We start from the raw sequence: 24,216 nt of genomic DNA, 5'->3' as shown, positions 1-24,216 counted from the left end.
GAAATTTCACTTATACTCTATTTATTTGTTTACAGGGTATGCCAGAAGCATGGGCTCGCTTGCTTATGAATTCAAACATAAGCAAACAGGAACAAAAGAAAAATCCACAAGCTGTGTTAGATGTTCTCAAGTGGTATGATAATACAACCAAGCAGAGAGCAAGTTCAAAATACATGACAAATGCTATAACAACGCATTCTGGTAATATAACCGCACATATCTTTTTAATTATTTATATTGTGCATTATTAACGACTGTTTACAGGTTCTTCACTATCGCACGTTAGCAGCAGCAGTCCTAGTAGCACACCAACTGATTCAGAGTTACATGGTTCCAACAGTGGAGGTAATTTGATTGGTGTCAACATAAATAATCTTACTTTAGGCAATAATGCCAATAATATACCAGCAACTGGTGGCATTGGTAGCCCTCATATCGGTAATAATTATGGAAATCATCATCATACCGCACTTAGTCAATCACATTCATATAATTTTGTTGGTGGCAATACAGCCTCCTCTTCATCACAACATTCGTCAGCCAATGAAGATGATATTTTAGGTACACCACAACCGCCACCACCGCCAGTTGCATCACGACCAGAACGCACGAAATCCATTTATACACGACCTATAGAAGAGGTAACACCAACGATACCGCCACCACCTGCTACAACACCTACAACACCACTGCATCAACAATTGCAGCAACAGCATCTTAACAATATAGCGCAACCACAATATAAAGCTCCAACAATAACAACAACCACAACTTTAGATAAGAACAAAAATAACGCAAGTAAATATCGTTTCTTATTATGTAGATTTTCTTTGTATTTTAATTGATATTTATACTAACGTTAATATTATTAATTATTGTATAACGTATTTTGCTAACAATAACGACAATTTTATTGTTGCATCGTCTGCAGCAGCAGCAACAGCATCATGTGTTGTCTCTGCGCCGCAACCGCATCCGCACGCTTTTAACGCCGCAGCAACTGCTGCAGCAGATTCCATTTGTACCATACCTAATATTACTACCACTACTAACTATGACACAACTAACTTCACTCTTACTACTACTACTACTACGACTACTACCACTACTAATAATTCTACTACTAGTATTCATTTGCAATTTATCGATTTTAATGCAACGACGACTAATCACGACTCTTCTGCTTCCTCCTTTTCATCGTTTCCATCGTATCACGACGACTCCTCTACATTACCACCAATTTATTGTCCATCGTTGTCTTCCTCCATTATTGAATCTGTCGCACTGCCGACACCACCATTGCCTACGCCAACCACAACCACAACTACAACCATTTCTCCGGCAACACCAACTGTGACCGTTGATGTAAATATCGAACCTCCTGCTGACTCAATTACAACAGATATATACACGCACGACGGTAGCGCAAATAATTTAACAGCTTCTGCAGTCACACCTCCAACAGCAACAACTGCAAATTCTACAACTCAAGCTACTCAGCCGATTGCGACACCGCCTACTGCCGCAGCAGGAGTAGCCCAACAACGTTCGGGCACAGCGAAAAAGAAGAAAATGTCCGACGAGGAAATTCTTGAAAAATTACGAACTATTGTTTCTGTCGGTGATCCAAATCGTAAATATACAAAAATGGAGAAAATTGGTCAAGGAGCATCTGGTACGGTATATACAGCAATTGAAGCTTCTACGGGTATGGAAGTAGCAATTAAACAAATGAACCTATCACAACAACCGAAGAAAGAGCTTATAATTAATGAAATATTAGTGATGCGAGAAAATAAGCATCCAAATGTTGTTAACTACCTCGACAGCTATTTGGTGTCTGAAGAACTTTGGGTTGTTATGGAGTATTTACCAGGCGGTTCATTAACAGATGTTGTTACGGAAACCTGTATGGATGAAGGCCAAATTGCAGCTGTATGCCGTGAAGTATTACAAGCATTAGAATTTCTACACTCCAATCAAGTTATTCATCGCGACATTAAAAGTGATAATATTTTACTCGGTCTTGACGGATCAGTAAAATTGACTGATTTCGGTTTCTGCGCGCAGATCTCACCAGAGCAATCAAAACGCACAACAATGGTCGGCACACCATACTGGATGGCACCTGAAGTAGTGACACGCAAACAATATGGACCAAAGGTATGTAAATAAGAACACTTATACAAGTACCATATATATCTCTCAACATAAAAAGAAAAGGAAATATATTATTATATTAATATTATAAGTGTAAATCTCTAATTAAAAACTGCAGTTTATGATAAACTTTAAATTCCATTTCTTGCTCCACTTACTGTTATCTTAAATATCCTATCCTACCTTAATTATTTAAAGATAATTGTCGATGATTGTTAAGTATGCAGTTTAAAAAAGATAATCCATCATTATTATTAAAATATTTTATGTAATACCGTCAAGTTTACGATAGCTTTTATGGTAGTGGTTAGACATGTTTCTATAAGCCCGAAAGATGTACCCAAAAATCCTATCAAAATAAATAAAAATCTTTTATAATAAATATAAAAAAATAAATAAAAAAGGAGGTCTCTAAACAAAAATCCAGTTTTAGAGATCTTGCGTTATATGAACGTTTGCATGTAGACTAGACCTTTCTCATCACTACTACCGATGACGTTTAAGTTTGATGACATATATTGTCGTTTTAATTTTTAAGTTTAGAAATTTCTAATGTTGTGTTTATACGTCTTCAGTTGGTATAAAATACTTAACATTTTTAACCATTTTTACGAAAAACTGTCGTACTTAAAATGCTAAGCTTATTGTTGGTGCCCTGATTGTTTCTTTTCACTTGACCTATTTGATAAAATCAATTTGTTATACAATCATCTGATGTTTAAGAATATTAACGTATAATTTTTTCTTTAAAGGTCGATTTGTGGTCACTCGGTATCATGGCTATTGAAATGGTTGAAGGAGAGCCACCTTATCTCAACGAAAATCCACTTAAAGCATTGTACCTTATTGCCACAAATGGCAAGCCTGAAATTAAGGAAAAAGAAAAACTTTCCATTGTATTTCAAGATTTTTTAAATCAATGCTTGGAAGTTGATGTTGAACGTCGTTCCGGTGCTGCGGAGTTACTGAAGGTATTTTTTAAATAATTATATAGAAAATATATATGAGGTCTCATACATTTTCTGTTATTTTTAGCATCCTTTTCTTAAACTAGCACGTCCATTAGCCAGTCTGACGCCGCTAATTATGGCCGCAAAAGAAGCCACTAAAGGAAACTGATTAAAAACATAAAATAAGGATATAAAACTACTTAAAAGCTGATATGGAAGATAATAAACAACTTTATACACATAATTATATATAAAAACATATATACGTTTACAAATATTTATATATATAAATAAAAGAGTATATATATGAACGAAATATATATTGCAGAAAAAAATAAGAATTTAAATTAAAAATTCCTAACTGAACTGTTAGGAATGAAAAATTCGCAACATACAAAACGAAAAGAAATAAATTATTTTCGCTAAATTTAAATTATAATTAATTAATTAATTTTGTATTCAACAAAAACTTAATTTTCTATAAACCAAACAAGCAATTTTAATTGCTTGATTTAAAAGTAAAATAAGCACACTATAAAAAATGCTTTTTTATCCAAACTTAAGTTTACCAAAACTAATTATAAAAATCAAATTTATATAATAAAATAGCATTTTAAATGCTTCAATGAATAATGCAAAAATTAAGTTGAAAATAAAATATTTTATATACGTATTAACAAAATATTTAACTATGTTTAATATAATTTAAAAATATTATTTCAAATTCTTATGCTTTAAATTTTAAAAAATAAATGACCTTAAAGTAATTTGAAAGCTTAAAGATATTTGCTTTACACATAATAGCGTACTGGAGAATATATTTAATATTGTCTTATTTATTATAATTTTTTTATTTGCTAACTTTAGTATTATAAATTAATAAAAAATATATTTAAAAAATTAAAGTAAATTTCGTTTTGATTTATTTTTTTAACGTAACAGAAATAACTATATATAGCTTTTATATCATTTTTTAGTTTATTTCACACATTAAACCTATAATTCATTTTCACTTTATAAAGTGTTTATTTTATGTTCATTATATTAGTTCAAATAGTTATTTGGGTTAATTTCAAATATTGTTGTTCAAACTATGAGAAATAAGTAAACTAATGATTCGTTTAAACATAGAAAATAAATATAGCCGAAAATATGATTTAAAATTAAAAAAAAATATCAACATACAATACAATATTACAATATAATGCAAACACAAAAATAGTTAATAACTAACATTAGATATAATTAAATAGTGATATATGTAGTTTAGTTGTAAAGTATTTTTCCAATTAAATTAAATAATGTATACAAAATTTCAAAATTGTAAAAATAGAAATAAACAATTTAAATTAGCCAAGTTACTTTAATTTCATTTACTTTATACTTATAATGTTACGAATAATTGAAATGTATTGTAATTAAACTCGTAAAATGTTTTGATCGATATGCGGGCGTAAGATAAATAATAAATTAATAAATTTTATATATTATATATTATATTAACATTTCCTTCCATGTCAAGCCACCTTTTGAAACTCTTAAGCCCAAATATATGACAAATTATACATAAATATCGTTGAGAATAATTATAATTCTTATAAGAACATAACGAAAACATTTCATGATATTGAAAGTTACTTGGCTGTTCAAATATATACAAAAACAAAAAGAAAAAAAAAGAATGATATGAATAATAAAAAGGAAATCATACTTTGTGCCTAACAAAAAATATTTAGAAAATTTAAGAACAGCGTTAAACTAAAAAAATTGCAATAGTTTTAAATGAAAAATTGCAATATTTTTAATTCTGTGGAATAAAAGCAACAAAAACAAACTAATTTATTTATAATTATAATAAGAAAATATAATTTTAATTTTTTACGTTATCTTATATATCAATTTAATTTTTCATAGGGTTGTGTCCTACAACATATATATTATTATAATAAAAATAATTCGAAAAATTATTTAACATCTCTTCATGCTTTTTTTATCAATTATTTACGTTTGTTACTTTTTTTTTATTTTTTTAAATTCATTAATTAATTGTATTTCTTTTTTATATAAATAAATTCTTTATTTATATTATTATTAATGACATTTTTGCTGCCCAAACAGGAAGTTTAAACGTTGGAACCTTTAAAATATAAAAAGTATGTACTCGGACTTTCTTAATTTTTTTTATATTGAGGTGATTAAAAATTTAATTTTTTATACAAGTGAAGAAATTGTTTGTGAAACGCAAATAATATTTATTAGTTATTTTTTTTTTTGGTTTTTATTATTTCTTTTATTACTTTTAGTATAAAATTAATCAAAATAAAAATTATGTTTTCATGTATATTATTTCAAAATATTTATATAAAATCGATTGCTTCTTATACATATACAATAACTCGTATTTTTTATGGTTTATCAGTTCATATTATTAATTAATTTGAACAAAACTTAAGTAAAATAAGCACTTTTAGTTAATTTTATATTTGTAATATGCAAACACTTTCTTGGCGAATTTTTAATAGTTAATTTTTTTTATTATTCAATGCAATAATCGATAAAAAGCATTGAAACTACAGTGGGACAAAAAAAATCTGATTAATTAATTTATTTTATATCGTTTTCAATACAATTTAGTTAAACTTTTGTAATTTACATACATTTTCATTAAACTAAATAACAAAACTATTGAGGAAAAAACGAAATTATTGGAATTATATACACAATAAATGTATATAAAAGACATCAATTAGTAAGACAAAACGAAATATATACATATATATTTACCAATAGAGCATATTGTGTAATACAATACAATTATTATAATAGAAAGTATAAAATTAATTAATATTTATAAAATTATTATATTATAATAAAAAAGAAAAGGTAAATAAAAATGAAAAGAAAAATTTAAAAAATTTTTTTTTGGTGTTGAAAGACGTAATACCTTATACTTAAGCCCAACAAAATATATCTACATATGCTTCAGATTTGTTTGAAATTCAGAATGTGTCATTAATCAATATTTCTCCTAATTCGGTCATTAATCTGCATAGGTATTATTACTATATAATTTCTATATAATGGAGCAGAATATATGCCTATTATATAGGAATAACTTTTAAGGTCACCATTTAAAAAAAAAATCTTTTTAAATCGAATTTTTAGTTTCAAGTCGCTGTAGCGATCTGTACGAGCGGAATATAAGCTATAACATTTTATTTAGGGCTGCCAAGCATACACAAAAATTAATCGAATAAATAATTCACTTAAATTTTTTCCAAACGCATTATATATTCTGACATTCTTAACATTTAATATATTTTAACATTTTAAAAAAATTTTAAACAAACTCTATAAAATATATCAAAATTGTCAATTTTAATAGTCGATATCTCAGTAATCTTGCAAATAAGCAAAAAACTATTAATGAATTAGGACATTTTCACAATTACATAGAATTTATAATGTTAATTTTTTCTCGACGAGAGTGACGCGTCTTTATGACGAAAAGAAATTAAAAGTTAGACGGATTGGCTTAGAACTCGTTCCTGTCACATTAGAAGCGATGACTAATCATGTTTTTCCACAAGTAGACAAAACTGCACAATGGTCAAGTTCTATGTTAGGTGTTTTGTCACATTTTACTTTTTAAGTAACACTAACCAAAGCAATTGCCGTGCTTTTGAATTAGAACGATCTTATAAGTAGAATTTATACAGTGAAATTCCCCTAACTCGAATCATCAAGGAGACGGAGAGACTTTTTACCACTCTGCTTTTAATTTCCAAGGTTTTTAATGATTTGAATATATACACATCACATTTTTATTTAAAATATTCGATTATATGTATTGGTTTTCTGTTTTCTTGTTCTTTTTCTATATAATTTGCCAAATTATTTAATTGAAATATATCATCCAGTGTGTTTGCTTGGAATGGATAAATATTCAAATTGTCTTGATCGCATGTTTATTTGCGACAATTATATCTGGAAACTGTTTTATGTTTTCTTTAATAATACTACCCAACAGAGGTAGATTTTTTGATCTTGCAGTAATCATCCATTGTAACATAGCTTCATCCACATCATCATATTTACATATTCTAGGGGAATTTTATTTTATATATATATATATTATTCAACAATAAAAGTAAATATAAATGTTCGAAATATATTGTATTACATGGAACTTTCAATCAATCAGAATAAATAATTTTTTGTCCCACACAAATTAGATCAGTTTTCCATGCATGTTAAGACCACAGCCCATTGTAATTCTAAACCAATTACTAGTCATTCAGTGCTGATATTTCTTTTAGCAGATATATTCAATAAATTCCAAACAAATGCGTCCGAAGTAATGTTTCGTAATGAAAAGGGCACCTATATGACTCCCCCCAAATGTGATGTAACAATGACGAAAAAATGACAGGCTTGGAATGCAATAAGTTGAATTGAGTTTCAATGTTAAGATTTTTTTTCGTATTTCTAGAAAATTATGTGTTTTCTTTATATTTTAAATTTATACTCAAAATCTATCAAAAAAAAATTGAATTACTTTCGTCTTCATAATTTAATCCTGCTGTATTGAAGCGAATTTCTGAAGACTAGATACCAACAACAATACAATGGATATGCGCTATTTGGAAATAAAGTTACATATATACTTATTTAAAAAAAGGTAAAGATTTCATTATACAAATTTGTGCAAAAGAAGTAATCATTATCCTTTCATTTATATTATAACATAAAAAATTTAAAAAAACTTTGACGCTGTCAAAAGGCTTTAAAGTGTGAACATAGCTGCACTTTTACTTTTGCTACAGATAAAAAAAATTGTGTGGTTCACATATAAGTGAAGTGTTATTTCCAGTCTGATTTAGGTGTGGTGTGGTGTGGTTCATATCGCTGACGGGTGCTTTTTACTTATGGGAGTATATACACAATTTGCGTAAGCAATTTTTTATATAAATCTTCAATTTTAACTTATTTGTCTTGAAAGTTGAATTTAAAATTATAAACATTTATTAATTTATCATATTTAATCACTTAAAAAGTAAATACATAATAATTTTATATACATTATAATAGAAATTACTGCTTTGAATAGCCAGTCTTCGTTTTGCGATTGAGGAATTTATACAAATAGATTATACGTTTATTCAGATGTTTCCATTTTGTTGGTCGCGCGTCTGGATATAGTGTTTTCGACATCATTTTGCGTTTACGCAGCAGAACTTGATATTCGTTGCCAGAAACACCACGCAACCAAGCCGGCACAGAGTATAGAACTCGAGTGGGATGTAAACTATCATTACCAAGTATATCAATATAATCATTTTGCCCGAAAAGCGCACGCTTTTCATTCCATGCATTTTTGGGTCTATATTCAGGCATAGGTAACTTTTGTCCGTTATCTAAATGCGGCAACAAGCCCCTTTGCAAAATTTTTTCTTTATAACCATAGCTGCGAACTAATGGCCCGCGTGCTCGTTTCTCTTCATGAGACAATTTTCGTATATTCATGTAACCAGTAACACTTGCCACTGGAGATACATTTTGTGGTATTTGCTGCGTTGTAACTCTGAACACTAACTTTCGTAATGAATTAGCTAAAAACGACATAATTATGAAAACAAAACTAACGCGAAATCGATGTTAGGTAATTCGGTGAACAAAATAAATAAAGAAATTCACAATAGCGATCTGTCATTCCAAACTGTCATTGCTTTCAAATGTTGGCATATTTTATTCACAATTAACAATTCTAAACTAAATTTATTCAATTAAATTTAATTATCTACCAGACTTACTCAGCGAAAACAATTTGTTTTATTTACAATTCTACTCGTTTAATTGGCTTTGCTGAAAATGTACTTGACAATAATCTTTCTTTTATTTTATTTTATTTTTTATATTTGTTTTTGTAAATACGATCGATACAGCAATATATGTGAATACTCAATGAATCGGATGCTGTTCGTGCACTAAATGTTTGAATCAAAATCAACGAAGTCAGCATTCATAGCACATTATGTATACTGCGTTCACTCTAGCGTCCAAAATTTAGTCCATTTTAAAATGATTCCATTCAAAAGTGATATACAGCGATATTGCAAAGATTTGAATCAAAAATACTTCGTTTATGTGCGGCTGCTCCATGGTACATCCCAAATAGTACTTTACAGCGCGATCTCCACGTCCCATCAGTGTTTAAAACAATACAAACAGTCAGCAAAAACTATCGTATAAGACTATCAAATCACCCGAACCCACTGGCACACGAGCTACTATCAGACATCAATCATCCACGTCGACTAAGAAGATTTTCTACGTCGGACTTGCCAAGTAGAACCCTAAACACGTGAATCGTAATTGTAAACTCACTGAAATTAAATATTTATAGCCAACTATTTACTCACTATTATTAGTCATCATTATTATTAGTTGTAATTTAATCTTTAGCGGTGTTTACTACTGAGTGTCCCGCACGTGTCTACAAATCACTTCTTCTATTTTTATATTCATAAGTAATACTGAATGTTCTTTTACAGATTGTATTTATATAATAATAAAAAAAAAAAATAAAAAAAAAATCAATTTTGGCACTGATTTGCTTTTTACAAATTTTAAAAATGGAAGTTATAACAAAAATTTAAAATTTAAAATATCCAAAAAATTTTAAAACATTTAGTAGTTCATGTAATTCGACATTTACATGATAACACAATGGGCATGTTTTTTTGCCAATCGAAATATCATAGTTAATATCTTTTATATTTACATTTACGTCTCTCTCAATTTTATAATTATATTCAAATGCTTAAAATAAAAAATATTTTTATTTATATTGCAACAACTTAGAAATTATTATATTATAAATCTAGATTTATATTAATTCAAAAATGATATAATCCAAATGAATATGTCAACTTCCTTATTCGCTAGCATGGTTTGTTTATACTATGTTCTGACAACCATATTTCCTTAATTTCGTAAAAATTAAATTGAGTTAGTTTCGAAAGTGAAATCGTAAAAGATGATTATTATAATTACAAAGGATTCGCAATAATTAGTATTTTTTCTTAAATTATCATTCTTTATCTTCAAAATGAAAAAAATTAAAATGGCATTTACACTGATCCCAAATGACCCATTTCAAACCAGTCATTTAGAAGTGTTTACATTCGTTGCTCTTCATTTGTTCTCATTTCAAATAGCTGATTAATCAACGTGCCTGTTGATATGATTTTTGGTCTGTGCTAAGCAAATGTTGTATGAAAGTGAAATATATCTTTAATCAATTAGCTTCGCTTAAGTACTTTTTACGAAGTATAAGTTCGTTCCAAAAAGAGGTGCATCGTTTTAAAGGAAATGCAACCGTCAAATATTTGTTTACCTTTTTTTGGTAAATATGTCAAAAACAGCATTTAAAATCAATTTTAACCGCCAGTATGAACGCAGTTATAAAGCGGCTACCCTAATTTTCAACACCTTAAGCAATGTCTTAAATTTTATTTATATGGAATTCTCAGCTGTTCTATTCTTTTCAATTTAATCAGTTTAACAGTCATTAAACAGTTTTCGTGAGCACCTACAATACTTACACACTAGCACTCAAGATGATTCCATTTTCGTTCATCGTTATTTTTAAGTAATACGAAGTGATTAGAGGTATTTCCACTGACATTTTTTAAATTTCGCTTTGAGAGCAAAGAAATTATTTTGCAATATTACATACATGTAATTTGATAGGAATTCACACTAACAATATATTCATTAATACTTGTAAGCATTACAAGATTCGTGCATTTTTTGCTGATAAATTTAAATTTCGTCGAAAAATTCTGTTGGAAGAATGTAAAAGAAAAAAAAAAAGAGTAACAGAAAAACGAATTTTTTTGGAATAAATGTTCTTAAGTTAATGAAGTTAATTAATACATGATGAAAAATGAACAGAAAAATTTACAAATATGAATATAAAGTCAAATTTCTAGCATATGTAACTAAAAGTGATAAGTACAATAATACTATTACTACAACGTGATAATTAATTAGATCTCTTCACAGTTGTAATACATAAATTACAAATTTATAGTATATTAAGACTCTCATACTTAACGGTTTTTGGGTTTATCCCTTTAAGCATTCATAGTTTTTGTTCACATTTGCCGTACACAATCCATTTAAATAAGTCCATTGGCTTAAGAACTATTGCCTTATATTCAATGTGGTCATTATGAAGGCCAGTTTCATTATGAAGGCAAAAATACAGTAATCAAATAATTTATATTTTCTCGTCTGAAATCGATTTTATTAAATATATTTAAAATAAAAATAGGTGAAAATTTTATATTTTTCATTATTTACTCATAAATTTAACTACGAACAATAACAAAATATGGTGGTGAATCATACTGAAAAACAAATTGGCAACAAAATAAAACAGTGACTTTTATTCGCTAAACTCTGTTAGTCGAAGTGTAAACTCCTAAACTTTTTTTAGACAAAATTTGCTAACTGAGGATAGACGAGCTTAAGTCTAAACACAATATTAATTTTAACTTCATTTTGTATGAAATACAATTCACTTGTCGGTAACAACCTGAGCAAAGTATTAACAAAATTAATACTCTAATAATTCCTATAGTAAAATAATATTAGCTGTCCCCTTTGAATAAGCTTTAAATAAGATGTTGTGGCAGAGCGTTTACACTATATCAATTAACGCATTTTCACAATTTATTCACTAAAATGAATTTTTAAAAATATTATAAAATAAAATAGTGTATTTTGCTGTGATTGAGTTTATTTTATATTATATATTATTTATATTAAGCATAATAAACATAAAAATATATATATTGTTTAATTTTTTATAAATTAATTTTATTAAATTTATTTTTTAATGAAACATTTTATTTTATTTGCTATTAATTTTTGTTGTTTTTGCTAATTGAGTCGTTACTTTATTTAATTGTGCTATTATCGCCAATTGTAAAGTGCGCATGTAGTATACGATTTATATTAATATATAAGATATAAAAGATTTCAGTTACTTTCGTGAAAAATTGTAAATCTATACATAATTCGTTGTTGTTCCCCATACTAACAAAGACTTGCTTTGATAGATGTGGTACAGTATTTAATAACAGGCGATTCTTTAGATGATTGCGATATAACTGAGTACTCAAACTGATACTGTAGCGATATTATGATTTGCTGCTTTTAAAATTATTTCACAAGAGTATCGAATACAACAATTGGTTACAAAGTAATAAGCTGTATGGTAAAATTCTTTATTGTATGTTTCTCAGGAATTATACAGTCCTATCAGTATCAAAATAGAAAATCTAACAAATTTGTGAAACTGCAAACCACATCTATTTTTTATAATTATAAAGATTTTTATAGATAGATGTGGTGTAGCATAAAATGACAGACAGTACGTAAGTTATTTGTGACATAAACCAGAACTTAAACTTATACTGTAACAATATCATGATACGTTGATTTCAAAGTTGGTATCGAAAACGACATAATCGGTTACTTGGTTGGTTCGAAGGATAGCCACTCGTCATGTAGAGGTCCAAGTCTCACTCGAAATCCCTCAAAGGGGAAGGGGGAGAAAATTTGTGTGATAATTGTATGTTCCAGTAATTATACGATTCTGCCAGTAGTGAAATGGAAAAGCTTATAACATTGTGAAACTACATTGTGAAACTACACTACCAAGATTTAAAACACCGAGTATACCGCAATACATCTGTCTAAGTATTTTTTTTTTCTATCATAACAGTATGATGATATACGACAATATCTACGAACGATTGATTTACGATTGATTGTTATAGCAAAAATATTTTGCTAAAGCGGAAGTAAAACCAAGTATCACTATTGATTTTAGAATATCATTGATTTTTTCGCTGCGAATATTTTTGACTTCTATTAAATTTTGGTAACTTCAAGTAATATTCCTTAGGTTTACTAAGTATCAAAAACCAATCACTCATAATTATATTCATACTTAGTCGTCCCAACTTTTTGTGAGACGTTTCCTCAATATAAATATATACAGATTTATCCACAATCCTTCGCTAAATGTCGTGAACTGTCTCTTACCTTGTACTCTTCTTTTACATATTATTCTGTGCTCCTGTCATCCCGTTATACTACAACAGCGATTTCATCGTATTAACAAATATATTCAGACATCGTTTCTGAAAGTCAAAAGAATAAGACAAATACTTTTCTTATTTCGACTTTATTCATTAAATTATTTAATTCCAATAACTTACATAAACACGACGATATGACTCTTATTTACTAATTTATTAATTGTTATAAAATTGTTGATGTTGAAATATCTTTGACTTAATCTTGAACATTTTTGTATCCGTATTTGAATTCAATTTTTAAAAGCATTTAAAAGAATACATCTAATATTTGATAGGGCATCAAAAAAAACAACTTATTTGTTCCTCCTACTAGATTCAGATGCTGTTGGTGGTGGTGGTGGTCCACGTTTATGTAGTTCTTCTAAGTAGTTTATGACAATAGATGTACGTTCCTCTGACATGTGATCTAGTACCAAGTATCTAATAAAGGAAATATAATAGTTTTAGATTCTATTTAAGAAAATTAAATATTTAATAGTTTAGTAGTAGTTTTATAATAGTTTTAGATTCTTTATAAGAAAATGAATGTACCTTTTGTCATTTTTTAGTATATCCTGAATTTCCTTCAGATGATTTCCATTTTCTTTTACTATATCAAAACTTTTATGTGTAATAAGTTTGCACTCTTGTAGAAGTTCGCGTAATGCGACTTTAGCGTTTAAATATTTATCTTTGATATAATCCCTGAATTCGCGTTCACATTTATCCGAGTTATTATACTTGAGATAACGTGGATCTTCCTTGACTAATTTTTTTATATCCTTCCATGAACTTGTCAGCTCAAGCGTTGATATTTCATCAAGCATTTCTCTGAATTTTTCTCGTTTCTTTTTCATCAGTGTATCAATATGTTCGTTAAAAATTCTGCAGGATTAAAAATAAATATTATTATAAAAATGTAAGCATTATGTAAATTGAAATAAAATCAAAATTCAATACTAATAAAACTTAAATCTATTTCAAAGATAAGCTGACATATAATATTCTAAACTGAGAAAAAGAATCCAGCTCATATTTACTTTACATTATAAATATCCATGTCTCAATCATTGTGTTCTAAGCAATAATGATAAACTCCATTTTATTCGGTGTGAAAATCTTCAGAGAAGTTTTCTTGATTAAGTGTAACGAGCTCAGTAACCAATTAACATAGTAACAGTTCAAAGCGGCAATAATAAAATTTATTCATTCGAAATGTGTTTTGTTCTTGTCTATTCATTCTGCTGTTATATTTACTCAGTTACTAAGCTTGTTACACGACATAGTGAATAACACTAATGAGTTACTGCAACATTTAGTTCTTATTTTCCAAAATTACTAATGCTACTTTTTATTATTTTTAGTTTTATAGAACTATTATTTTAATAACTAATTTCAGCCTCATAATATAACTGAGAATTGACATCTCTACGCTTGTTGAAAACTTATATGGTACATATATATATAAATATATTTATAAATATTATTCATCCACTAACTACATATTTAAATATGAAAATACCTTTCGCGATCGTCTCGATCAAGTGACTCAATTAATTCCCAACGATGATCTTTACGCAATTGACGTTTAACCTCCTTCCACGTTAAATCTGGATTTCGAACCAAATCGGTTAATAAAGCGTTAAATTGTCCAATTGCCTCATCTCTCTTATGATGTTCCCTCTCCTTATCACGATCCCTTAAATGACCAGCAAGTGTCCTTTGAACTTCTTTCTCACGTTCTCGTATGCTTTGTTCAGCACGCATTTTACGATCACGCTCCTTTTGCAATCGCTCCTGCTCATCATCTTCGCTCGCTGAATTGTGCTCACTTTCATGATGTTCCCCTTCCTCATCCTACAAATAGTTTTATTTGGTAACATCCAATTTAATAAATTATTTATACAAGTATTTACCGATTCTGTTAATTTTTTTTTAACACCATTCTTTTCAATTTGTTTATCCTTGGTTTCCTTAGACTCCTTATCACTTCGATCTCTTTCCCTACTTCTGCTGCGATCTTTACGATCAGATTTTCGGTCATGTTTATTGCGGCGTTCACGATCACGTTCTCGTTCGCGTTCTCTTTCACGTTCACGTTCCCTCTCTCGATCTTTTTGTTCTCGTTGTTTGCGTTTTTCATCTTTAACCACACGTAGGTAATCCAAAAAGTATTCCTCACGATAAGAACTGTCTAGAACTCTGTACCTTGAATCTGAATCAAACTTCTTTTTAATATCATGCCAACGTGTATGCCGATCAATGTCAGAGCGTTCTCGCAGCATGTCAATAAAGTCTTTGCGTATCTGAATATTTTTACATATAATAAAAAAAGAGAAGAACAAAAAGATTTCTTAGTTTTATCTTATAATGGTTAAGTGGACCATTTTAGTTTAGACTTAAAGCTACTTATAGACAAACTTATCTTAAAACTAATTAAGTTTAAATACTAATTACAATATTTGCTGAAAAAGACTCAATGGATTAGTGCTGAAAAAAAGTTATATATTTTATTAAACTGTAACACATTAATGTAATAACTTAAAAAACTTAGAAGATAATTTATATAAATGTTTTACTTGTATAATTTTCGGAATATTGGACCGGACAAACGGACAAACTTCAACATTTTCTGCAACAAAATAATTATTTAACATTTGCTCTGTCGTTCGATTTGCGACTAAAATTTGATTTATAAAATAAATGCAGTAAAAAACAAACAAAGTTATTTTTAAACAATAAAATTTCGATATACAAATTAAAAAATTAAAAAAAATTAGCAAACGTTAAACATTATTTTTTGCTTTTATTTTCCTGTGAAAAAAATAAAATTTTATACTATTGTATATTCATACTGTTTTCTCCCATCTCTATTCAAGTTGCACCTCTGCTGTAGTTGCTTCTTTTATGGTTTGAGAGGACACCCGATTCGTTTCTGTTAGGTTCTTCACAACATCAACTTGAAAGCTTCTGCCCAATATCAAGACACCTTGCACAGGAAGCACTCCACCTCCATTCCCAGCGCAGATTTAGTCACCAATATTATCATGGGCTTTATTCTTTACGTAGTTTATAGAGGTTTAAAAAGAATGGATTTTTAGGTCAACGTTCATCTGATTTTATGAGGTTGTTATTTTTAAATCATTTGATTTTTTTTTTTTTTGGTAATTGTTTTGCATTGCAAATATTTTAACTCACCAAAACGCTTTGCTTAAAACGTCGTACAAGTGATATAACTTAATGAACGGTACAGCATTCTCCCCATTTTCTCAGATTTGTATGTTAATCTGTTGCATTGGGCCCGATCGGTTGGTGTCTTATATACATTGTGAGTCATTGAATATATAATTGAAAAAGTATGGTTGATCTCCTTCGAAATTGGTATAGCGCACACCAAAGCTGTTAGCACGTTGCCATTGTTGATAAACATTTGTTGGAAAAAAATGTCGAGTATAAAGTGCAAAAAAAATTCATAAAAATTTTGCAATTTCGAGATATAAAATTGCATAAGTACATACAATTAACTTGCGTACAATCTACACGTTTATTGCAGTCGCATTGGGTAAATGTTTCAACACGATTAAGTAGGTGACAAATTTGAGATCAAGTGAAGAAAATGTTTTATAAAAATTTTGTTATTAATATAATGATGTGCTAATAATCAATAAATTGTATATAATTTATTTGTTTTTTTTCATTATTTTTTTTTTATTTATTTATAAATATACATAGACCTAAGCTAATTTTTAAATGTGCTACTATGTAAAATACATTAGTAGTACATTTAAAAAAGTAATAATTAACACATTTCCATACCTGCTCTCTTTTAAGTATTTTCTCCTCCTTTTCACGTCTTCTTACATCCACTATGTATTCATTAAAAAGACTCTCCCTTTCACGTATTTTTTCAATAGCCCTATAACGTTCTTCTTTTCCATATCGTTGACAAAAGTCGCTAAATGAAGATCTAAGTAAAAAAGAAATGTATAGTAATTAACAAAAATATCTCAATTACTTATTTATGAACTTACTTTCCATGAAGTTTCGCGTCTTCCATTAATTTGCGGAAGTCATCTCGCTTTTGCCGCATTTTATTACGCTTTTCCTTACGTTCTTCCTCAGCGCGATCTTTGACATACCTCTCAAATACCTGTTTCCGTTCCTTCGACGTCAATAATAAATACCGTGGATCAAATACAATTTTATGTAGTTCTTTTTCCCATGTACTAAATGCAGAAACCTTTTGAAATAAAGGTTAAGATTGACAATATTAAAAAATATATTATAGATTCATTAAAAAAGAATATTTATTTACATCTTTTTCGCGCAACATTTCTTTAAATTGTTTTACACGCGTTTCCAATGGTACCAATGCACGTTCCTTAGCTGCACGTACTTCGGCTTCCACAGCTGCTTCATTAGCATCAGCTTTTTTAGAATGTTTTGCTAAAAAAAAACAGATGTTTATATCTTTTGTAGATTTACGTGCGTAATTAGACTTACTTAATTTTGATTTCTTTGTTGGCACTTCTTCTACACTCGATTCAGATTCTGTACGTATTTTTATAATTTCATCATCTTCCTCCTGCTCATCAAGTCCAGGTTCTACAATTTCAGTCTGTTTGATTTTTTCAACTTGCTCCTCTTTCTTTGATTTTTCAATCGTAGGCTGTAACACATTTTTGAGTTGTTCCGGTGGATTGCTTACTGCTTTGTCTACATCGTCTCTATCCAGTAATTCTTCAGGTCTCTCCCAAACCGATGTGCGAGTAGATGGATTGTAAAAAAAAACACGTGCATCACCAGTCCATACAACGCACCAAGGTGTACCAGTTATTGGTGTGGTACAAATAGGTCTCGATTTATCTACAGGTTTTGTTGGTGTTGCAGTTTTTTTTGCGTCCTCTTCTTTTTTTCGTTTTTCTTCTGCTAACTTTTTCGTTTCCTTTTCAGTTGGTGTAATCACAGCAGTTTGCGTTTGTACTTTAACTGGTTCAGTTATTTTAACTGCAGTTGGAGCAGTTGTAACTGCATTATACATCATTGCTGGATCATATGGAACTGCACCAGATGGTGGCACGTGCATTAATGGATTAGGCATCATATGAGGCATACCTTGTAAATGTTGAGGGTTTGGTGGCGCAGCCTGTTGTGGAGCTGCTCCTGAATGCGCCGCCATACGTGCAGCTTCCATGTCTCTTAACGCCTGTGGTTTATCCCAAACACTTTCACCTCTACCTCCATGATAAAAATATGGACGACCATCAGGTGCACGATGTTCTGACCATTCAGCTGCACGTGCAATTACTGCTGGATCAATTACACCTGGTTTAATTATAAGATTTTTAGCCGGTTTCTCCTGAGTAGCAGCTGGATGGATGTGCTGATTCCATGGCATATTCCAAGGTGCAGGACCACCAGGAAAACCTCCATAACCTGGAGGAGGCATACCAAACTGTGGTTGATTAAAGTTCGGAGGATGCATCCCTGGTTGAAAAAATGGTGGTGGTTGCTGGTGTAAACCAGGAGGTGGCTGCTGCGTTAAAGGTGTTGGGTTTGCAACATTTACATTAGGTGGTGGCTGATTAATTGGTTGTTGCGTTGGTGGTGGTTGGGAAAGCATATTTGGTAATGACTGTTTACTGAGTGATTCTGAATTAACTGTAACATTCGCGTTAGAATCTTTTATCTGCTCAACATTTTCTGATATTAAAACGTTTCTGGGTTTTGTATTCGTTTCACTACTCATGGCATTTGGTGGTTGCTGCATTTGTTGCTGCATTTGAAGCTGTTTCCTGTTCATTTCTTCCAGTTCGCTTTGCATTATTATTTTAAGATTTGGACCATCAGGTTTTGTCCACGTAGTTTCTCGAGTAACTCCGTGATAGTAATATGATTTTCCATCCTCTGTCTTTGTTTCTACCCAATACTCCAAAGGCGGACCATTAGATAATGGGGATGTTTGTTCCATACCAATCGGACGCGAACCAAAATTATTAAACCCACCACGACCTCCACCACGCATTAATGATATATTAGCACCGCCGCGGCCGCGAAAGGGGGGTAGTACATTGTTCGGTTTTGCTTGAGGATTACCATTTTGATTCCTAAAATAGATAGCATAAATTAAATATTCACATATAAATTATTATTAAAATTATTTCTTTCATACCATTGTACTTCACTTTCCGTATTAACATCATTTTGTGAACCTCCGCCGCCACCTGGGGGCTGACTCTGCTCAGCAGACGCATTTAAAGCAATTTTAGGACTTAATTGCGCACTTTTATCAGTATCATTAATTGGAATACCATCTATTTCAGACTCCATTAATTATTCAACTATATGCACTACTCTAAAGTATTACTAATTGCACAAATTCTAATCATAAAAATTTTTTCCTCACAGCGTTGGATTTTCTCTATCTGACAAGCATAAAAAAGTAGTGTTGCGTATCAATAAAAATATTTATGCACATAGATGTTGCTAAGTCGCTGGTGCTGGTAAATAAATTACTTGCTTTCGGCAACTTTTAAGTGTGGCTATAGGCGCTAAGCGAAATAGTGGCATCACTGTTGCTGTTGTTTCACAAACAGCAAATCTTGCATATGTGCACATTAATCAAGCAAACTACATTTTGCTTTTAAACAAATAATTAATATAAAATTGAAAATTAAAATAAATAAAAGAAATGTTAAGAATGCAGGAAGTTTTAAAATTTCCTTTTAAAACAAAATTAATAATGGTTTGCACTATTTATGCTTTAATAAGTATTAACTTGACAGCAACTAACAAGTTAAAAAATTTAAAACGCGTTTCAATTATATTTACTTCATGTCTTGTATAAATTTTTGTACATATGCGTATATTTTTAAAATGTATCAGTCCCACAATTTCACGTATTTTTAAAATATTTTATTTTCAAAATTGTGAATTGGTTTGAATTTTTGTTTACAAATTTTTGACAGATGATTGGAATATTCGTTGAAATTTCCAATTAAGCTTCACAACAGTTCGCTTATTGCTTTGGTGACACATATTTTTACAGTCTCCAAAATGTGTGGCCACTTTACAATTAGATGCTTAGATAAAGAAAGTAGTATCGTTGTTTTACGTACATTTTAGCTTTAAAGCGAACAATTTGCTGTTTTTTGCCACAATTAAAACCTGCCAAAAGCACCGTATATTAAACTTATTAATCCAAAGCTAGTACAACATGACCTATTTATATAACATTAGGCCTTACAGATGGCTCGCAAGTATGGCGAAAAATGCATGCTGGCCTATATTGGCTACGCAAGACATTGGCATCACTGTTGCAATCTGTGAAGTGTTATGTTTTGGCAAATGGCAAATCTTGCATATTAAATTTTTAACATATATACGTTAATTTAATATATAATATTAAATTTTTAATATATATACGCTTTAAGCATGATATAGACGATGCTATATGTATGCACACCAAGTATACGCTTTTCTATACACTTTGAAATAATGTGTACTTTTAACACATATATGTCTGTCGACCGAAATTTGGTATGCATACTTGAATATACACAGTGCGGTTTAGTTACACGGCATACTAGGTTTGCATACATTTATCATCGTCTATATCTTGTTTTAGTCTCATTTTTTTATTAACTCTGCTTATACCAAAAAAATAATTGGAATACATATGTTAATTCATTATGTTTGCTCCATAAGTTACTCGTAGTAAAACGTAGGTAAAGCACAAGTAAAGTAACATACTGAGAAAATTTTTACACAGATTTTCATGGAAAAGCTTTGTGTAAAATGTGGTGAGATCAGTACAACGCAAATAAACAATAAAAAAATTTGAATTTAAACCAAAAATGATGATTCACGCATCAACACAAATGTTACTTGAAATAGAATGTACGAGTAAAGTCTGTGTAGCATTTTCAAATTTCAACAGGGAAGTTACGATCTTTTAGATGCTCTCATTTACTTGAAAATTTGCTAATGTTCCATGGAACACATTTGTGTATACACAGTGTTACTCAAAGTTACTACGAGTAGCTCGTAGAACAGACCTATTAACAATTTTGTAATTAAACTCATCATAACCTTTTACAACACCTAACTAGCATGACATGTGTCAAATGAGATTAATTTATTTATTTTAAATGTAGTACTTTCCAGAATTTGATATCTTGTGAAATTAAATCAACTCGTGATAATCCTATCCGGTTACACCTTAAATAATGGCTGCAAAATCGCAATGGGTAACTATACATAATAATAATTTAAAAAATGTACTGTAAATGTTGTTATATATTGTAAGTTACATCCATTAACTTTGGAAGCTGATATATTTCTCACGGCACTCAAACAGTATGCACAAAATGAAACAAATGCAATTGATAATCAACTATGTGAGAAATTTCAAAATATAATTGATGAAATACAATGTATAGTATCATCGAAAACTTCGAATATATCCGAAACAACAAATCTGCAATTCGTAAAAGAAGCACATTTGAAAGCGATTCAAAGAATTTTTCATTGCAAAGAATGCAATAGGGATCTAGGTAAAACGGCCAGTGGTGCAGCGGTTCACTTAATTGATGTACACAAAAAGAAAGAAACAACTGTTCAACCAAAAACAACTGAAAAGCAGGAAGAAAATGTGGTTGTGAAACTTCCTAAGAGTAAGTTTTTTTAAATGTTATAAATGACAGAAAAATAAAGTGTATTTTTAGAAATAAAAGGCCTCCTTAGAAAAGATTTAAACAACCTTTTTAATCAAAGTGTAATGGAAGCAGAGTTACTTAAAATTTCTAAGGATTACGAAGTGATTGCAAAGGATTTACTAGATGATCTTAAGCCAGTTTTTCCAGATGAAGAGATTAAATTTTATAAGTTTGGTTCTCGTATATCTGGAATAGGTAACCGAAATTCAGATCTGGATATTTATATTGATATAGGTAATAGCTAAATTATTTAAAACTGACATATTTAACATTAATTTTGTATACAGGAAACTCGTTTAAAGTTTTTGATAATTCTGGTACGCCCACAATTTTAAACAAATTAAACAAAACCAATAATGCTTTAGCGAAAAATCAAAAATCGTGGCATATTCTTAGAACAATATCTCAAGCTCGAGTACCCATCATAAGAGTTTCAAATAAAAGTACTGGGATAGATTGTGATCTTGGATTCTCTAATAGTTTGGGATTCTGTAACACACAGCTATTGGATTACATATTTACTTTACAACCACTAAGTTAATAACAATACAAAACATATTTGCAAAATATTTATATTTTTTAAATTAAAATTTGCAGCCCGACGTATGTGCATTTTTCTCAAAAAATGGTTAGGTTACTGTGATGTTGAAATATCCACATATAGTGTTTGTTTAATGGTGATTTACTCGTTACAATTAGCTGGGCACTTACCATCAATTAAGGCACTTCAAGAAGAAACCGATACTCCAGTTAATGTTGGACGTAAATATAAAACTTAAAATAATTTATTCTTATATATTCTGAATTTTTTTTTTAGCATGGGCTGTGCATTTCTCGCAAAAACCTCTTAAGGAATGGAAAATGGAAAAGCTAAGTATTGAATCAAATAGTTGCAAAAAATTTATAGACGCGTTTTTTAAACTTTACTCTGTGTTTAATTATGGAATGTATGCAATTTCTCCATATCTTGGTACCAGAGTTACTGTTTCACAAATTACATCGGAAATGCCAACAAGGTATAATTTTATTGCAGTAAATATAATTGTTGCTTATGAAATAATTATTTTTTATAGTTACACTAACTATGTAAACGAAACTAAAAATAGCCTAGAAACAAAGGCTGGCATTGTACTTCAAGATCCATTTCAGCTGAACCATAATACAACCAAACACCTATCACCTTTCCAACTAAAAAGGCTAAAGTCATATTTTAAATTAAGTGCTGAACACATAAGCATGAAAAACTAACGATATAATTCTATTAACAAGTTATAATAATTTTAAACTATATAAATGCAATTTTTAAAACGTTTTGTATATTAAAGTGTCAATAAAGTTATTATTGCATATTATTTTGTGATTTTGATCATTTCTTATTTCGTCCGCAACGATTTTTGAGATATATGAATAGGGTTGTTGCAATAAAACCCGAAAAAACGGATATGCGCAAATAACACCACGCGACAAAAGTTAATTGTGATTTTGGAATAGTTCGGAAAGTTGTAATCTAGAAATAATAGGTTTCGTCTTTAGCAGGAGACATGAAAGGAATAACAAAACACGAATACATAAGTTAGGATATGGATTACGTACGCGGTAAGTAAAAAGAAACCCAGCTTCTTCTTGGTCAAAAAATGAATATTAAAGTCGGTGGTTTTAATTGAAATTAGCCTGGGCACGGGCGGAAAAGTCTTGCCACTTCAATAAATCGGAGTCAATAGGGCTCAAATTCATGCAATAGGGCTTTGGTACATGAAAACAGATGGGCGATACAATGAGAAGTAAAACTGCTGTGAGGTACGTATTATAAATTGACATAATTATGATTGCCAAGTAACTGTTTAGCACATAACTATGCTAATTCATGTTCGTATTCGATACAAGAAGAGGGATCGACAGATGATTAGTGGAGGAAGGGTTCAATTGATCATATTGACATTGCGATAATGCACTTATACAAAAAACATTTTATATGTAACTGATCGAAATCCGCATGGATTATTGCGAGACCTCAACCGACTGCACAATGCCGTGGCATAATTAGAAGAGGTCAACATACTGTAAAGAACGAAATCCAGGCTTAATTGTAGTAGGAATCCTGAATTCATTGATATCATACATAAAAAAAGATTTATTGGTCATAAAAGATTTTGGTTTGCATACCAAAAGAATAAGTCCATAAGATGAAAGAAAAAATACGTTTATGTGGTAGGGTCCTGATCTATCGCTAAG

At 29.8% G+C, this 24,216-nt stretch overlaps 4 protein-coding genes across 4 annotated transcripts; 2 read left to right on the top strand and 2 right to left on the bottom strand.

The window, feature by feature from the left end:
• The first annotated feature begins 33 nt into the window (after positions 1 to 33).
• On the top strand, positions 34 to 3,372 carry LOC119682519 (serine/threonine-protein kinase PAK 3). Its single transcript, XM_038095979.1, has 5 exons — positions 34 to 201; positions 265 to 798; positions 1,403 to 2,163; positions 2,913 to 3,131; positions 3,196 to 3,372. The coding sequence occupies exons 1-5, from the start codon at positions 39 to 41 to the stop codon at positions 3,277 to 3,279; spliced, it is 1,761 nt and encodes a 586-aa protein (XP_037951907.1). The 5' UTR covers positions 34 to 38; the 3' UTR covers positions 3,280 to 3,372.
• Positions 3,373 to 7,933: 4,561 nt separating this feature from the next.
• On the top strand, positions 7,934 to 23,335 carry LOC119683027 (terminal uridylyltransferase Tailor). The gene is made up of 8 exons (XM_038096623.1): positions 7,934 to 8,061; positions 21,424 to 21,516; positions 21,576 to 21,942; positions 21,994 to 22,218; positions 22,272 to 22,520; positions 22,582 to 22,746; positions 22,802 to 23,000; positions 23,058 to 23,335. The coding sequence occupies exons 2-8, from the start codon at positions 21,496 to 21,498 to the stop codon at positions 23,230 to 23,232; spliced, it is 1,401 nt and encodes a 466-aa protein (XP_037952551.1). The 5' UTR covers positions 7,934 to 8,061; positions 21,424 to 21,495; the 3' UTR covers positions 23,233 to 23,335.
• On the bottom strand, positions 8,172 to 8,799 carry LOC119683028 (39S ribosomal protein L51, mitochondrial-like). The gene has a single exon (XM_038096624.1). The coding sequence runs from the start codon at positions 8,733 to 8,735 to the stop codon at positions 8,205 to 8,207; it is 531 nt and encodes a 176-aa protein (XP_037952552.1). The 5' UTR covers positions 8,736 to 8,799; the 3' UTR covers positions 8,172 to 8,204.
• Positions 12,043 to 19,891, bottom strand: LOC119683026 (transcription elongation regulator 1). Its single transcript, XM_038096622.1, has 10 exons — positions 19,440 to 19,891; positions 17,771 to 19,374; positions 17,583 to 17,713; positions 17,299 to 17,507; positions 17,084 to 17,234; positions 15,184 to 15,573; positions 14,790 to 15,124; positions 13,820 to 14,152; positions 13,409 to 13,708; positions 12,043 to 13,330 (listed from the first exon to the last, which is right to left on the bottom strand). Exons 1-9 carry the CDS (start codon positions 19,595 to 19,597, stop codon positions 13,582 to 13,584), a joined length of 3,438 nt encoding a protein of 1,145 aa, XP_037952550.1. The 5' UTR covers positions 19,598 to 19,891; the 3' UTR covers positions 12,043 to 13,330; positions 13,409 to 13,581.
• Positions 23,336 to 24,216: the final 881 nt, after the last annotated feature.

The sequence above is a fragment of the Teleopsis dalmanni genome, chromosome 2 (genome assembly GCF_002237135.1).
Source record: "Teleopsis dalmanni isolate 2A chromosome 2, ASM223713v2, whole genome shotgun sequence".
In the NCBI taxonomy this organism is placed as follows: Eukaryota; Metazoa; Arthropoda; class Insecta; order Diptera; family Diopsidae; genus Teleopsis; species Teleopsis dalmanni.
This window is presented reverse-complemented; position numbering and strand designations above follow the sequence as displayed.